The sequence below is a fragment of the Callorhinchus milii genome, unplaced genomic scaffold (assembly GCF_018977255.1).
Source record: "Callorhinchus milii isolate IMCB2004 unplaced genomic scaffold, IMCB_Cmil_1.0 Scaffold14, whole genome shotgun sequence".
NCBI lineage: Eukaryota > Metazoa > Chordata > Chondrichthyes > Chimaeriformes > Callorhinchidae > Callorhinchus > Callorhinchus milii.
In genome coordinates, this window is record NW_024704755.1 from 12,339,560 (window position 1) to 12,358,030 (window position 18,471).

At 38.5% G+C, this 18,471-nt stretch overlaps 1 protein-coding gene across 2 annotated transcripts in view; it reads left to right on the forward strand.

The window, feature by feature from the left end:
• The window catches only part of tsnaxip1 (translin-associated factor X interacting protein 1), a 29,051-nt gene that overhangs the window by 1,071 nt on the left and 9,509 nt on the right, over positions 1-18,471 (forward strand). Inside the window, exons 2-12 of one of the 2 annotated variants that reach the window (XM_007889524.2) lie at positions 2,567-2,747; positions 3,576-3,688; positions 5,593-5,719; positions 8,078-8,171; positions 9,215-9,411; positions 11,709-11,844; positions 13,476-13,645; positions 14,528-14,660; positions 15,947-16,047; positions 16,917-17,045; positions 18,174-18,332. In XM_007889524.2, coding sequence (XP_007887715.1) covers positions 2,567-2,747; positions 3,576-3,688; positions 5,593-5,719; positions 8,078-8,171; positions 9,215-9,411; positions 11,709-11,844; positions 13,476-13,645; positions 14,528-14,660; positions 15,947-16,047; positions 16,917-17,045; positions 18,174-18,332 — 1,540 coding nt within the window. The remainder of the gene's footprint in view (positions 1-2,566; positions 2,748-3,575; positions 3,689-5,592; positions 5,720-8,077; positions 8,172-9,214; positions 9,412-11,708; positions 11,845-13,475; positions 13,646-14,527; positions 14,661-15,946; positions 16,048-16,916; positions 17,046-18,173; positions 18,333-18,471) is intronic. The other variant, XM_042340533.1, reaches the window with a different exon arrangement.

Sequence of the window (18,471 nt, forward strand, 5' to 3'; positions counted from 1 at the left end):
CCCCAGCCTTTTATCTCTGTAGAACACAGATTTGATTATCTCAGGCCAAACTGCATTTCCAAATGATGTTCATCCAGTTATTTTTGAAGGAGCTCTAAAGTTTTCCAAGAACTCACAACTGCTCTATGAATGTAACAACTTTCTTCTAATTCTTGATTGTTGTTAAATGTAACCCATCTTATAGTTTTGTACTCACATTCCCAGATGGTTAAATTCATTGATCACTCAATCCATGACTGTTTGTGGGATACTTCTGTGCGAAATTGGCTGCCGCATTTCGCCCATAAAATATACAGTCAATTCACCTTACAGTATATTCTATGAAGCGCTTTGAGATGTCTCGAAGACGTGATCTATATATCAAATGCAATGATTATTATTATTTATTCCTCTGAATATCTGGAGTTTCCAGTCCATATCCATTTTCCATCTCAGATGAAAAATATTTTAAATTTGTCTTGCCTCTCCATCGATTAATACCCCAATTTCTGAAATCATCCTTGTTCCCATTTCTCTATCCTCTCCAACATGTTACCATTTACGCTTATCGTAGTAACTTTTTGTTTACTAGAAAATGTATTTTTTTAGTTAATCAGAAATCTTCCATTTCAAATCCAATAATGTTGCTTTCTCTTCATATAAGTCTCATGTTTGCTTTTTATAAATAAAAAGGACCGTATGTATTGGGCTCTGACCCTTTTGTTAACCTACATCTAACATTGATAGTTTGATTGTAAAGATTGGGCCTTAAAGCTCATTATCGTCGACTAAGTAGGTCAGTACCATTGTGCATGAAGGCAAGTATTAAGCAGGGCAAAAGTTAACCAAAGCAACCACAAGTAATTTCATTGGTTCAAGAGTGGTGGCCACAAGAGACTTTATCTAATTCTATTAATAAAAGTTCTGTAATAAGTAGGGAGTTGTTCTATTAAGGAAGCATGCTTATAGACTGTACTATTTAGGGTCAAACATAAGGTGGCAAAATTCATTACCTGGACCAGATTAATCCCATGATAACTTATTATAAGCATCTGCAAACTGCACTCTAAGTAGAGTACCTTAAACAGAAATTTTCATTGGAAAATTTAATTGAAGGTAAAAGGAAATTGTTAAGAAGGGAAATAGAGGTCCTCTATACTTAATTCCCAGGCACATTTGTTACTTTGCTTTATGGCTAGAAGCTGTCAAGTTACAGGCAACTTCCTCTCTGATGTGACGTTGCAAACTAGTCTATTCCATAGAGAATGTAGGAGACCTATACATGAGTTTGAGGCTTTAGTATAACTTACAGTCTCAAAGAGATTTTTTAAAACATGCTTTAATTTCACTGTTGTAGTTCATGATGATAACAATCTGTAAGGATATAATCTGCAAACTTCCTAAATCAGATCACAGCCTCATAATTTTTTTCCATCAATTTTTATAATCTGTTTTGTGCTTTATATTGGTAGATAATATGTCTTAAATAGAAATATCACATTTGATCTCTGCACATAGACTTGACATCATACTACGTCAGCGCTACTTACCAATTTGTTGCTGAGGGCTGCACTTCCAATCAAAGTGTTGCTTTTGAAGGTGACTCTCAAGAATGAGAGTGATAGGAAGCTCGGATGAGAATCCCCACATAATGAGCTTCTGATTTCAGTGAGCCAATCAGTCAGAGGAGGGTGAAAAACTGAAGGTTTATGAAACAAAAAAAGACAGATGGAAACGTTGGATAGGAGTTAAAGTTTACAACTGTAGAGTTGTGTAATGTACCTTTTTAACATTATTGTCTCACTCACTTATTCACCTCAAATCACTTATTCACCTCAAACCACATCTTGCTGAGGTTGTTTTTTTGGTCAGCTGGGTGTCTGAGACATGCGGAAACCCATCAACATGCTTAAGATTATCCAAACCAAGATGAGATTTTCATGCATCCCAACCTACACATGGAAATCCCAGAGATAGATTGTTTGAGTCAAACCAGTTAAACCCGCATAGCTTGCATTGATATCGCTGTCTGGCAAGCTTTCCTGCTGCTTGTCCAGCTACGCCGACCCGACCAGTTAGGGCTTTGGCTCGCAGGGTTAATAGGAGCTGAGAGGGATGATTCCCTGCCCCAGTGACTGGTCTGCCCTTCCAAGTCCTGCCAATGAGCCTGGCTGGCTGGGCTGTCATCAGCAGTGCCCTGGAATACTGCTGAGGTGCGTAGATGCAGTATTGGTTTTACATACGCTTGCTTGCCATTGCTGTTAGTTAGAGGATAGTGTTCAGGGAAACTCTCTCCACTGTAAGATCACCTCACCAACAAAATACAGCAGTTTGGATTGTAGAGAGTATGTTTACTTAGAAAAATAGAATTATAGATCACATGAAATGACTAGGTTTAGTTTTGAAAGGATAGCTACGCAATGGCAGTTTTCGTAATTCGAGCTGAACCCCAAATCGAGCACAGTTGAGCTACCTTCAGTCCCAAAAATTCTTCAAATGTGAACAGATAGACTTTCACAACAAGAGCGCAAACTTGATGTTTACCTTTGTTCGCCATAATAACACAGCCATTGTCTTCTGTTTATAGGGACAGCCTAACCAAGTCGAGTGAAGTCGACAATCCCTTTACTTGCCCGATTTCCAATGATGAAAGTGGTGGTGTGGACTGTACAGACGCATTCTATAAATGTGCGCCTAAACTAACCTGTCCAAATTACCATCTGCAAGATTGTAAAGTGAAATACTATCTCCCAGAGAAAGACGTCATGGTAAGGTTTCCAAATCTTGAAACTTCAGTAATAAGTAAATCTTAAAAGGTAGTGAAGAATCATCAATGAGCTCTGGAGTAGAACAAATATTTTATGACCTGTGTGCTTCATGAGTTTCAGAACAAATAATTTAACAGCAAAGGCTTCAGATGTATTTTAATATTAGTTGTGAGCATCTTGGTTATCAGTGTAAATCTATTAAACACCATACAGTAAGCTGTTTCCCTTTTTCCAATGACAGACTTTTTCCAAATTATTATTTTGCATTATTTACATAGTATATTAGTGATGTTGAATTTTAACTAAGCATTTATTTTCTGGGTTTCTCCCCTTTTCTTCCCCTTCTGCAATCTTGTCTCAATCTACTCCTGTATTCTTTCCATCAAAATCACTCGGCAGGGGATTAGGAGTTGGAGCCCTGGCTGTTTTTATACTCTTCCTCTTTTCTTACTATTTTCCCTTCATTCTGTATTCTCTCTTTATCCTCCTTGTGTGCATATTCCATTCAAGACATAGAAATTTCCATTCGTAGATGGGTTGCATCTGTGGAACTGTCTGTCTAGTGTTGAGTATGTTTATGAGTTCCAACGTCAGTCAGATACTCAGCTGAACAAAAATAATTTGTACCACAGTTGCCCTAAGCAGAATTGTAGTGTTCCTAGTACCACTCTGGCTGAGATCAATTAATTCAGCACAGGTAGACTACTGATTTATCTGACCCAGTTTTACACTGCATGTCAAGCCTTTTTAAAAACATAGAATTTTTTTCTCAATAGATATAATTCAGTGATTGTCATTTTCCTTTTTAATAAATGCTCATCTATGCAGCCAAGTGGGGACTATTGTTCAGCGTACCTGTCTGCCTGGCCTGCACATATGACTGGAAAGATTGTTCGCAGTATTCGTAAACCTAAATCATCAGGTATCCCCAAACACCATGGGTAAGTCAATTACATTCTTTAAGATTGTTACAAGTTAGAGTGGAGACTGTTAGCATTCTGTTAAAACAATTTTAGTCATGAGGATTTTGATTGACAATAGTCTATATGAGATGGGTGCACAGCTTTAACACATAAACTGAGAAACCAGTGAAGGCTTCACTTCAGAATTAACTTCTTTATAATATAAACTTCTCATGAACCCTAGTAAGATTAAATGAATTATGCGCAGATGGGTAAGTCATACTAGCTCTGACTGGGAACTTTTTGTGATTATCATGTTGCTATTATTATTGTGCAATGAGATCTTGGAATTGTGCTAAACATTGATTTACAAGTGACCAAAGAGAGTAAAGTTTTCTGGGCTCATCAGAATAAGACAGTAAAAATATTAGATGCTATACGCAGTCTTAACATGTCAGTTCTTATGCAACTCTATTGATAGAAACTGTAAAATGACATAGAATGATCATCAACATTTGCCAGCATAGCCATGTATTTTTGTCCCCATGTCCATTCCACCCAATATCACACATTTCCCCCACAAAATACACAGTCAATCCACTTTAGTGTATATCCCGTGAAGCACTTTGAGATGTCTCGACAACGCAATAAGGCGCCAAATCAAATGCAAGGATTATTATATTATTATTACTGGCAAATATCCAAAGTGGACCTAAAATCCAGCAGCATGAAATATCTAGTATGTCAAACCTATGACGTAATCTCCCACTTAAGTAACAGGAAGCATTGATGCACTTTTAATCACAGAAAAAAAATGCTCTATTTTCTTCAAAGATTCATTGCGAGAAAAGTCAGTTGAGTTCGATGCTTTCCAGTCAATAAATCAGTGCCTGATTATGTTTCTTTCCCTGCTGATGAGCAATTTTGCTGGCCACAATGTTGATATTTCCCATGTGTAAAAATCAAAAATATAATAAATTACAAGTAGCACACAGAATTGAAGGATTCATTGATGGATAAACTGTCGCTTGAATAAACAATCTTGACTTTGCTGACCTACAAAATGAATAATTTTTGCAATCTAAAGAGCTGTTTATCCTTATTGTCATTCTCATGTTGGTTGATGTTTTTATCATTGAGTAGATTTCTAGCCATCGTTTCACAAATTTTGCAAGTTTTACAGCTGCTTTCAAATACAGTATTAGTAAACCTACTCCAAAAAGCTCTCCCCAACACTTGTGCTCCTCGTTAATGCTCTCTTATGTTTAACCACTCTCCTCTCCTAAAGGTAATGGACTCCTTTTCCCTCTCCTGAAGTATGGTTCCACTGGCATCATTACCTGCTGTCTCACTATTATTCACCAGTAGGTTTTGAGTAGTATGTTGATGAGCTATTAACAATGGGAGGTATCATAACCAAGCCCAACTCTGTCCACACATGCAAAACCCCAACAGGATCTCAAGAAAACTATCATGAGCCCAGGCTGATGTTTCCCTCCCTAACCCAGATGTGCAGAGGTCAAGTTAGTTCCTCTTCTAACTTCCAAAAAAAATTATAAAATTCTTGCCTATAGCCTTGTTCATAGGCAATTACTAGCAAGTGTAATGACTGTATTTGGAGGCCAATTGGTGACAGCAAGGTCCTACAGATGTGAAGTGACTACCCAATTTATCTGGAGGATTGTTGGCCAGGAACTGGAATAAACTCCCTAATTCCCTGCAAATTTCTACAAAAGAGATGCGATAGGCAGAATGGGGGCCATTTCCCAATTTGTAATAGCTTAGATAAATGAGAAAAGTTAATAATGTTAGTTTCATATCTTTTACTCATTTGATCCCAGAGAACGCAGAGAACCTATTGGATGAGAAGTTTGTGGAATCAGCAATTTAATTTGAACTTTATAAAAAAAAATCTGGGCATTTCTTTCATTTTCACCCTACAGGTATGACGATGAGTTTGCAAGCAATGCTGCAAAACCCCAATTCCTGGAACAATTGGAAGCACACCTGAGGAAAGAACTGCAGACCCTGGATATGAGTAAGCCCAAAATACAAGAGGTCAAGCTACAGGTGTGTTTAGAGCAACTGCAGTTTGTACCAAGCCAGGTTTGCTGAGCAAACACGTTAAGCACAATCGCACACATATGTGTCACCACAAGATAATAATAATAATAATAATCCTTGCATTTGATATAGCGCTTTTCACGGCGGGAGGACGTCCCAAAGCGCTTCACAGAACACACTGTAAAGTGAATTGACTGTATATTTGTGGGCGAACGCGGCAGCCAATTGCGCACAGCAATGTCCCACAAACAGTCGTAGATTGAAAAAGACCAATTTTTATTATTGTTTTTTGTTTTGGAGGGATTATTATTAGGCTCTGTGTGGAGTAAGGAAACTTGCCCAAGGTTTCGCCCTGACCTGCCTGGAATTGAACTCAGGTCTCTCACTTGCAAAGCGAGTGCTCTAACCACTCAGCTACAGGACTCCACGATGTGACACTGAATTATAAAGAACGGGAAAGGTCCCAATTCAATTGCCCATATCTACTGTCGGTTATTAACATTTATTAATGTTCCAGTTGGTTTCACAAGTGAGCAAGTAAACTCGAATCTGAAAGTAAAGTAGAATCAACTGGGATTCCTACTGTCCTTTGCTATCCAAATACCTGATTGGAAAAATGTAGGATTGAGTTTTGCTTTGGTGCCTTTCTTGATTCCCGCATCCCAAATACTTTCATCACACCTTTCCAATGTCCACAGAGCCTGCTACTGATAGATGAGGAATGACTACTTGATTGAGGTATTGGTGGGCTTCTGACACGCATTGATTGAACCATTCCTTAGCATTAGCCAGCTCTTTAAATAGGGGTTGGGAGAAAATGGGATAAGAAAAAATTTATAGTGCAAGTCACTTCAAGTTATCATGGCTGAACCCCCTGTCTCTGTGTGGTAGTGTCCACCCTCTGCTGTACATCGCTCTCAGATGCCAGGCACAGGGTGGGGATCTTCAGCATTATTTATGTGTGAGTAATAATAATAATCCTTGCATTTGATGTAGCACCTTATCATGCCTTTGAGACGTCTCAAAGTGCTTCACAGAATATAGCAAGGTGAATATACTGTATATTTTGTGGGCAAAATGCAATTAACTGCAATTCCTTGTATTTTTTCATGCACCTACATTTTAATTGCGTCCAATTTTTTTTTGCACTAACCCTCCTCCTTCCATGTAGCTTTGATAGATTGCTGACCAAGGTTAATTTGGGAGACGGGACCAGAATATCTAATTTGCACGACAATCACGTTTAAAAAAATCATCCTACTGTCTGGCCTGCTTCATTTCTTTTTAGTAAGGGATCCAGCCATTATGACTGCTGGGACAATTACAATTAGATGCTTCTGTGAGACTGAAGAAACAGTGTGCAGCTTTTGAATGGCTATGTGAGATTCAGTGAGCCAAGTGATCAGTGTGAAAAGAATCAAGGAGAACAGACCTATCTGGGGCCTGTAGTGCAACTATCTTAACCCTTTAAATTCAGCTATACGATTCCTCACCAAAATAAAACGAAACCATACATTTTTAATAATAAACAAGCCACATTATTTTGTTTTGAGGGAAGTTCCAATCGTTTTATCTTTTGCTGTAATTCTAGTTTATTATTTTTTAAAAAATTGTTGAAAGATCTGGCACATAAAAGGCATGAAGGAAGCGCTGCATGTCATAGTTTATTTTAAAAAGTTAATTTATCATCTTCCTCCATGCAGAAATTTTCAGATGCATTCTGGAATTTTATTTCCCATCAAAACTATAATAATAATAATCCCTGCGTTTGATATAGTACTTTATCATGTCATTGAGACATCTCAAAGCACTTCACAGAATATATTGTAAAGTGGATTGACTGTGTATTTTGTGGGAGAAACACGGCGCACAACAGTGTCCACAAACAAAAACTAGTAGTAAATATCGCAGTTGTTCATCTTAGATTTTATTTTCACCTTGTATCAGCACCGGGAGGTCTTAAAAAAGTAAAACCTTCCCGATAGCCAAGTGGGAAAGCTCCACTACTAGTGCACTCCTAAATTATACTGTTTCCTGAATTCAGCTTCAACACTAGGCCTAGGTTAGCAAGCAAAGGAAATAGCCTGGTGTTTGCATTAGTCATTTCTATACAGTTCCTCTATTTAGCAATATGTGGTTATTGTGGATCATTAGGGATAGGGTTATGTGTAAGCCATTACTGCTTTCATTGAAATAAATGGTTAACAATATGTAATTTAGAAATGTGGATCTGCCCCGTGTAAATAAATGCGCTTACTTGCTAATTAAGATTATATTTTCACAAGCTATTCTTCTGAATTCAGTGAGATGTTGCCTCAGACACCTGCTGGGGGATTGATTTTTGTTTTTCATCTCTCTACCAAGGCCTACCGTGAGGTTTTTGAATATTTCATTGAGGATTTGAAAACGTACAAACCACTGCTAGCAGCCATAAAGAATGAATATGAATTGACCCTCGGTATGTAATTTCCTGTCACTCACTCTGGAAGCTGCTATGGTACTGACTGACTTTGGGCAAATTAGTGAGGAAGGAAATTGCTAGTCATCAGACTGTCATTCTTTTGTAAATTAATCTCTTGTGACTAAACATCATGGACTTCTAAGTTATCACCAGGTCACATTAGTTTGGAAGTGCCTATTAATTTTATGATATGTCTTTCAACTTTCAAAATAGCAACTTCAGGCAGATTAACAGCCTGCTTCAGAGAGATTGCTGCAGAGTGTAGCTAGGATAGGGAAAGGGCAGGTGAACGGGATTGCTCTTAAAAGAGCCAGCACAGACACCAAGTGCCGAATGGCCTTCTTCTGTGCTGTACATTTCTGTGGTTCTCAATGGGAAATTGAGTACTTCTTCCACGTTTGCTCAATAACTTCACCTGTGCAGGCCAGCGCACATTCACACTTGTGCACTTTCCTCCTCCACTTTCTTGTGCTACCATTCTGAACGGTTTACCACTGCTCATATTTAATGACTGAATGCCATCTACCATCTTGTCAGCAAGCTTCTATTACAAAAGGCATTGGTGGTGAGCAATGTCCATAATCACATTTGTGTGCCATGAGTGGAGTGGAATCTTCCCCAATTTGATAATGGAGGACAGACTCTGTATTAGAAGGTTATAGGTGCAAGTTTCATATCTCTCAGTCTAGCACTGGGAGAGAACTTGATTGTCACAGGTGCTGTCCTTTGGATGAGCTGTTAAACTGATGTCCCATCTGTCTGTTCAGGTGGACATTAAAGAATCCATGGCACTATTTGAAAAGAGAAATTTGAGGAGTTTCTCCTGGTGTCCTGACTAACAACTTTTCAGATAAAATTGATTATTCACTTCATGGCTGTTTGTGGGATGTTGTTGTACATGTATTGATTGCCATGATCACCTACAAAATACATAGTCATTACACTGTACAATATATCATGTAAAGCTGTTTGAAACAATCTAGGTAAAACCTTGTTTTGCACAGGCATATTCATGGAACGATTTATTTTCTATGTCCTAGCTTACATGGAAGACCAAATTCGTGAGCTTCAGCCTCTGAAAGCCATGATGTTTACGACAGTAGAACAATGTAACCAAAAGATCATGGCTATCTATGAACAGGAAAGCCTGGAGTTGAAAACACTGAAGGATGAAAAATTAGACCTTCTGAAACAAATTGATAAATCAATGGAAACGAAGAACACTTTGAGGGAGCAGGTCAGTTAATTCATGGGGACAGTTTATTTTCTTAGTGGGAAAAAGGTTAAGCTCCAGGCCTGGCAGGTTACAATGTCTTACTTATTGAATGGTGGTGCCAGGAAATGTTTTACAGTGCTCAAAGATGAATGCACTTTAACACACCAACAAACTTCTTTGTAACAATTGATAAACAGTGCAATAGTACCTTTATATTAACATCAAATGTTTGATTACTGACCTGCTGTGTGTTCCCAGCGACTTCTGATTTAACAATTAATAATAATTTGGTCACTCAATCCACGACTGGTTGTGGAACGCTGCTGTGCGCAATTGGCTGCCGTGTTTCACCCACAAAATATACAGTCAATTCACTTTACAATATATTCTGTGGAGCGCTTTGAGATGTCTCGAAGATGTGATAAGGCGCTATATCAAATGCAAGGATTATTATTATTTTTCTCTTACACCCATTAATTAAGCAGCGTTAGTGCCAGTCATTCAAATGTCATCCTCTGTAGTACTTTAATGTGCATCAGCTGTTCTGAGGTTCCTTAGAAAATGCCATGTAGCGTTATTCGAAGCACTTGAAATTAAATAAAACTTTAAAAAGCTACTGGAGTAGCAGTAGTACCCTCTGTGCCTGCTGAAACTTTCTCCAGTTATGCATTTAATAATAATAATAATAATAATAATCCTTGCATTTGATATAGCGCTTTTCACGTCGGGAGGACGTCCCAAAGCGCTTCACAGAACACACTGTAAAGTGAATTGACTGTATATTTGTGGGCTGTTTGTATTTGACTCAGAATATTGCGAACCTGACTCCTGTTCTAGCTGCATGCTTTGCGAAATGAAGACTAGATACTGTCCTGGAAAGCAAACCAAGAAATTGCTGGTGTAATAGACTGCCGAATTGTAAATGCGTTTCAGTCACTTAGAAAATTGATTGATAGACCTGAAGCAGCAACTAAGACGAGTCATATGCAGAACCAATGCTCTGTATGAGTCAGTGTCTTCAGGAAACGATTTATGGAAGGAGAAAACTGGCAATGAGGGAAACGGAAAAATTTATGTGATGTGAACAGAAAGGGGAGTTAAATCACCTACTTTATTTACATGTGTAAAATGGAATCCAGTAGTGATTAACTATCTCATCTCGGGCTTGAGCTCAGCTCCAGTATGGCTAGTGTGAAGATGGCACGAATACTTTTGGTACAGTTTATAAACTATTATGTTAAGCCAGGCAAGTATCAGGAAATGTGTTAAGTGATTTTTTAAAAATAATATGGCACATTGTGACTAAACTCTAAAGGGAGTACATTACTTAAAAATTAGGGTCTTCAATGTCAGTTATTTTTATGACTGTTCTTGTTTCCTGTCCAGTATGCCTAAAACAATGACGTTGTTTCCATACTTTGCATTTTCCACTTGTGTGTATACAGTATTCAACAATTGCTATTTATAACTTACAGCTACTGCCCCATGTTACTTTACTACTGTTTTTCTTTTTTTTAAAGCTCTGTTACCCTGTTTTTTTCTGTTCAGTTTTTTTTCTCATTCGGTTCATCATTTGCTATTTTATTTCTCTTTCTTCCAGTCTTTGCTTTTCTTTGCCCCGTTCCCTCCTCCTATCCCCCTTGCCCAGATTTCAGGTTAAGCAATGCCTTTGGTCAGAACAGACAGATTAGTTTGGAGAAAATCCAGCATCCCACACATTTTTGTGGTATATCTGTAATCATCTGCATGGTTCCTGTAGCCGATGGACATTTGAGATTTCTCCTACTTTGGAAATTCCTTCCTACTTTTTCCTCTGAGATCTCCAGAAATATGCAAATCCCGTAAAGATGGGAACAGTTGCATAGCATTCTAATAATAATCCCAGGATTTAACATAGCACATTATCACGTTGAAACATGTCAAAGGGCCTCACCGAATGAGTTGCTTTTGAATAGGCAAACCTGGCAACTAATCATTGCCAACAATGTGCCACAAATGGCAACAAAATGATCAAAGGTCATGTTTTTTTATTTTTATGTATTTAAATTAGTGAATATTCGTCAAGATCCCAGGAGAACTCAAAATTGTTTAATGGGATGTTTATCCCATAGGTCCCAAAGATTGGAGCCCCAGATTGACAGATGGGACCTTGGTTTTAACAGCTGATTAGAATGTGCAGGAGCGATGTTTACTAACTCCATGCAATGTGTGAGGACTGCTATCCTTAAGTATTCGTTCGTACCTTTTTACATGTGTGGAATTGATGTGCATGTCTCCACTCCATGTTCCTGATCTTGGTGTTTTCTGTGGCTCCTCAGGTTGCAAAACTGCAAACAGAATTGCAAATTCAATACAAGAAATACCGAGATGAATATGATGCTCGTAGACTTCTCCTTTCAGATATAAATAACCTGCGAGCTCAGCAAGAAGAATCAAAGCCTTCTGAGTTACAAGGTACTGCTTCTATCTGGAAGAAAACGCCAGGATGTCTGGGAAATATTGAACTTAGATACGGTTTTTTATTTATATTCACATTTCTATATTTTTTTAAAAATTAGCATTTTAGGCACCAGAAGCAATCAATTTTACATTTATCACACGATTTGCTTGTTTTCAAAATTACAAATGCTGTTTAGTATTCTAAGGGTTAAATGAATCTCACTTGCGAACAACAAATAGCACAATGATTTTGTAATGGTGATGCTTCACTCTTGAGTACACTTTGTATGCTTGAGAGCCACCATTGCCGTCACCATTATAAAATGTTAAGATTAGAATAGTTGTATGAAAAAGGAGGCCAGCTTAATCCTTCAGCGTCTATGACCAAAATGAATTTAATTCAACGTAAGGTGATTTGAAAAGCATCTTTTTGATTTGAGTGCAGAATAGCTGCTCCTGATAAAGCCCATCACCTTCACTACATTTTTATGACTGCCTACAAAAATCTGATTTATCTTCATCCAGCCTGAGCCACTACCAGCCAGTGGCTAAGAGCTGAGGTAAAGCAGACATATTGGGCTTCTGCACCTAGCCATGGTAACCAGCACAGATTTCAGCCACCCCATGGTGAATTTAAAGAGTAAGGAAATCATTGCTTATAGGGGTGTATCTTATCACTCAGATACTCAAGGAATAGATTTATTTCAGGTTGTATCCTAGAATGTGACCAGAAATAGGGTTTTAGGCTTGTAATTAACAAAAGTGCAAAAATAACACAATAAGCTGGAGAATTTACCTGAAGGCTTGTTGGGAACATTCCTCACATAACACTTAATTTAATAACACTAATCCGTGTTATTATTATTATCATTATTATTATTATTGAATTTGAGTTTGAGTTCCTGAATGGAGTCTGAAAAACAGCATTACTACAACAAAAGCAGAAAGAAACCAGGAAGAAAGTCACTTTTTAAAAAAAAATGAAAGTTGCTGACTAGTTTTTGTAACATCATTGATTAAGAAAAAGGTTTAATGATCCATAAATTTTAAAATGTATTCATATTTCCCCTCCCCCAATCTAACAGCTCTAACATACCTTGTGTTGTGGGTTTTATGTTATTGATCTAATGGAAACTCTTAAAAGATTTGATGTACATTTTAGATCTTGAATAGAATTTAATAAGTATGGTAAACGTCTGATAAAGACACCAACCTAACTTGTTACTACCCCATTTAAATCACCATGCTGTCAATATCCCGGCTGTGTTTATTTATGTATTTATACATAAGAATAACTGCCACTCTGGATAACTCGTCATTGAGCCCTCTTCCCTTTGAGTGATGAATTGTCAGAGTTAACCCTAACCCTAAGTTTACTGTATAAGTCACATTCCCTGTTGAAAGGAAACATTGTGTTTTTTTCTGGAAACATTACTGTTTCATTCAAAGAAAGGCAAACTTGCTGTGAATCTATCAGGAATTAATTGCATTACTTAAAAGTCTTTGATGAATTGGGATCAGAACTCAGAAGGATGGATCTCTATAATCATTTAAACGTGTGTGATTTTTAATAATCATAGGTGGTGATCAATTTGTGCTTAGGACATGCCTTTGTAAAGAAATCCTATTTTTTTCCTTTCTAAAAGCGGATATTGTTGAGGACACTGTAAAGTTGAACCTGGCACTGAAGGTCACACGTCAGGACCTTACAATGCTACAGGTGGAGTTAAATACGATGAAGGCAGAATACGGGGATGTGATTCCCAGAAGAGAGTTTGAGATTTTGGAAAAGAACTACAACGAGCTCCATGAAAAGGTGCGTGTATATGTGTTTCAAATCTGTTTGGCTAGGTTCTCAATCTAAATCACTCTCTGATTCCAAATGTCTTGTTTTTTCCAATGTCCAACACACACACACACACACACAAGCAATGCTTTCAGCATGGGCCATTGGCAGTGTCCAAAATCTATGTCATGTTTCCTCCCCACTCCCCTAAAATTTTAGTGTCCCACCACCACTGTAGCTAAGAGCAGCTAACTCAGCTAAACGTGGACAAAGAGGGGAATAAAACCTGGGTAACCAAAAAAAAGATTCTTTCTGATGTAGAAATAGCAACCTGAATCACCAATCAGACCAAGTTAAATTAATAACACATTAAATGGGATGATAATTTTCCAAAAATAATAGAAGTATTTAATATAGAATGTTCTGAAGGCAAACCAATGAGTAAGAGGATTGTCAAAGAAAGCAAGGGTGAAAGTGAGACTAAGAGTGCCAAAGGTGACTTCAATAATAATAATAATAATCCTTGCATTTGATATAGCGCTTTTCACGTCGGGAGGACGTCCCAAAGCGCTTCACAGAATATACTGTAAAGTGAATTGACTGTATATTTGTGGGCGAACGCGGCAGCCAATTGCGCACAGCAATGTCCCACAAACAGTCGTAGATTGAAAATGACCAATTTATTATTGTTTGTTTTTGGAGGATTATTATTAGGCTCTGTGTGGAGTAAGGAAACTTGCCCAAGGTTTCGCCCTGCCTGGAATTGAACCCAGGTGTCTTGCTTGCAAAGCAAGTGCTCTAACCACTGAGCTACAGGACTCCACAATCTTCTCAATCTTCTATCCAGTCAATTTGATTCAGAGAATTGAACGGTGATGGTCTATATTGATTGTATATCTTTTATTCATACAGCATGAACATATCCAGAAAGACCATAATCAGATTAAAGTGGAATACAGCACCCTACTGGAAGTACATAAGTACATTACTATTCAGCGGGACAAGTTGCTCTTAGAAATCGAGCAGTTCAAAACCAGTGCTTCAGGTAAATAGCAACTAAGTTTGCATTTCCCTCAATAGGACAGACCAAAGACCAAAGTGCTGATCAGTGACCATGTGCATTTTTCTTTCGTTCCAGTGTTCGTACCGAGCAGAAAGGGACAGTAAATTGTGCTTCCTTCTTTCCCTTCTCCAGTACCTCACCCAAGTTGTTGTCATTAACGTGTGAACCTACAGTGAGTGTCCATGGGCTGTTTGATCCTGTCTGCACTTGCGCAAGAGTTGTCAGTTCTGAAGAATTCAATATTTTTGACATCCAGGGTATTGTAGCAAGTCATCGCATATACTGCAATACACAGGTTATCTGTAGAGTAAAGCTCTGCCCATCAGTGAGCTTCAATATCAGAACTGAGTGAATTAGTGCAAGAGTTCTGAGACGCTACCCTGAGTGGAGAGCACTATATATGTGCAAGTTGTTGTTGTGACATTTTCATTTTTCACAACTTAAGGGCTTTTTGAGTTGGACACAAACTCATGCCAAATTGAGGGCAATCTTATGCTATTACCTCATGGAATAAATGGCTCAGATTGCTCAAGCTTATTTTCCTTAAGGGTGTTTAAAGGCCAAGAGGAGACTATCATCTTGTCAATCTATCTTGGATACAAACAGAGATATGAAAAATTGGGGACACTCCACGGACACTCACTGTAGGCTCACAGGTCAATGACAACAACTTGGGTGAGGTACTGGAGACAGGAAAGAAATAACCAACATGTTTCTCCTGGGGCCGAGAGATTGATGCTTAGCCAATAAGAATAATAATCCTTAATAATACTTGCATTTGTTATAGCATCTTATCACGATGCTAAGATGTCACAAAGCACTTCACAGGATTTACTAGAAAGTGGATTGTGTATTTTGTGGGCGAAATGCAGCAGCCAGTTGCGCACAGCAATGGCCCACAAACAGCCATGGAGTGAGTGACCATTATTTTTAATTTGGGGGATTGTTGACCAGGACACCAGGAGAATTTCCCTTCTCTTTTCGAATTGGATTTTTAACGTCCACCCGAGAAGGCACGTAAGCCTTCAGTTTAATGTCTCATCTCTGACAATGCAGCACATCCCCAGCACCGCTTTGGAGAGTCAGCTTAAACTATGCGATTCCAAGTCCTGACGTGGGTCTTGAAGCCACAACACAACATGCAATAAAAAAACATTTTTGCAACTTGCTTTTCGTGTGAGGACTCTGAGGCCCTTATAGTGAATGTAGCAGTCCATCAGTAATAAGAATTCTTTAGGGGAGTTGAATAAGTTTGATTTTGCTTCTAGTTTCAGGGGCAATCGTGCCAGCTGAAAGCCAAGAGCCAAGTCAGATAATGCACGAGATTGAAAAGAAAGAAACTGAAGATTTGGAAGAGTTTGAGGGCCTGGTAAGGAATATTCACGTAATGGTACTGGAAAGGTGGTTGTTCACAGGATGCCAGCTTGCATTTTCAACTGCATTATTTGTTACCAGACATATTTCAGCTAAAACCAAATTCAATCAATTTAAAGCCAACTCTGGAAAGGTAATTTAAAAACCTAATGGGAAACAAAACAATATTTTAAATTTGTTAAAACATTTTTAAAAAGTTTGTTTCCCCAAAGGTTTAATAAGCACCGGGTGTAACAATGGGTCATACAGACCAGAGGATGTAGTTCGATCTCCCAGGCTGATTTCAGCCACAGTAGCAAAAGCGCTTTGAGATGTCTCGAAGACGTGATGAGGCGCTATATCAAATGCAAGGATTATTATTATTATTATTATTTTTGGTGCTACAAATAGCCTCTGTGCCTGTGTATCAGGAATGGGAATATTCACCATTGTTTCTGCTACAAAGTGCCATCCAGAGACCACTGCTGTATAATGTGCTATTGCAGAAATGAGGTAAAGACAGGATCAGGCTTGATTGTGATGCCCCCTGCCCCCATGGTTTAATAGTCTACACATCTCAACTTGCACATGAATACCAGTCACTTGGGCAAGGTTGCCAGACCAAGGCTACAAAAAACGGAATGAGTGACAGGTCAAGCTGTTATCTTGTGATTCTACGTTTTGAACCACAGGACTGCTTAAATCTAGAATGAGGGGAATAATCAATTCGTAATGGTATGAGGTGCCCCAATTGTAGAGTAAGTACTCAGCAATGTCTTGGGCACAGCTTTGAAGAAAAGGGCACCAAGAAATGCCCTTCACTCCAAAACCCCAGCAGTTTGCAGTGGGTAGCTTTGGTAATGTTCTCACCTCTTTCTGTTGCAGGGCACTGGAGAAGATGTCCTGTTGTTTTTGAGACATGATGGTCTGGTGAAAAACACCCAAATGAGCAGGAAGGATATAGTCAGTGTGGTGATGGAAATCTGGAAGGAAAAAATTCAAGCAGACGAAGAGGTATTTGCATTGCACACACAGTTCTGGAACAATGAGTTTCTGAGCTTGAAGTATCACAACAGGAATGCTCTTCTGCATTACCACAGTGTCTCTGCTATCCTTGGAAGATGTTTTTCAGAGCCACAATCCATCCCAAAGTGATTTAATACAATACAAAATTACATTTGTGCAACGCCTTTCAGGTTGGGAGGACATCCCAAGGAGCTGGGCGTCCACCCAACCGTTCCTTGAAGGAATTTCCAATGTACAGTGTTAACTGATCTTTAGACAGTATACTACACAGATTTGAACTGACTGGAAACAAGCCCAAAAGATCTATGATCCCAGGTTCTCTTGCAAAATGCCATCACAAAGCAGCTAACAACAAACTGCTCTTCTGCTAGTTTTCATAATATCATGATGTAGTCCTGAGCTCAGTGGTTAGAGCACGTGCCTCACAAGTGAAAGACTTAGATTTGATTCCTGGCAGAGCAAAACCTTGGGCAAGTTTCCTTACTCCACACGCCTGATAATAATCCCTCAAGAGAAAAAACAATAATAATTTGGTCAATTCAATTCACGACTGTTTGTGGGACACTTCTGTGTGCAATTGGCTGTCGCGTTTCGCTCACAAAAATGCAGGCAGTTCACTTTTACAGTATATTCTGACGCCTTGGGACGTCCTCCCAACATGAAAGGCATGATACAAATATAATCCTGTTGTTGTTAATGTAATTTATGAATGCAGTTTAGTCATATTTGGAATATTCTGCAGGGTTAGAAAATATTGCCTGTATCCTATAATATTTTAACACTTGACCTTCACTGATGCTTCTATTAGACTTTCATTTTTGTGCATAAGTTCCTAATTGAAATCATAATGATGCAGTTATTAAATCCTAGATGGCTATAACTGTGCAGCATTGGGTATTACCGGCCCAGTAACACTGGGAATTTTCTCTGCATTATCCAGGGTAACGCAATGCTAAACCAAACAATTGGTTAGAGGATTGCCAATTAGTCTGTGGAGCCTCTGCCAATATAACTGAGGTAACACTGCCCCTGCACGCGAATTAAACACTTTGCTTCTATACAGATGTTTGCAATCTTTTAAAAACATTCAAAGTCTTGTTTTCTTCCGATCTATAGAGCGGAATAAGGTCCAACTTTGCCGAGTTTTTTAATAGCTTCCTCCAGAAGAAATATGGAGACCTTACTGTCCAGTGGGCCTATAACATCTATTACGGATGCAGGCACTGTCAAGATGATGATTATATCAATATATTTTTCAGAATCCTGAATGGAACTGTGAGTCTGTGTTTCCGTGTTCCTTGATTCTATAGTACTGGCAATTTAAAAGGTTAACTGGATTTTTATTTCCTATGTCATTCTGGCTCATCAAGAGTTGTTAAGGTGTGACCTAATATGGCAGCACAACGCTGCCATG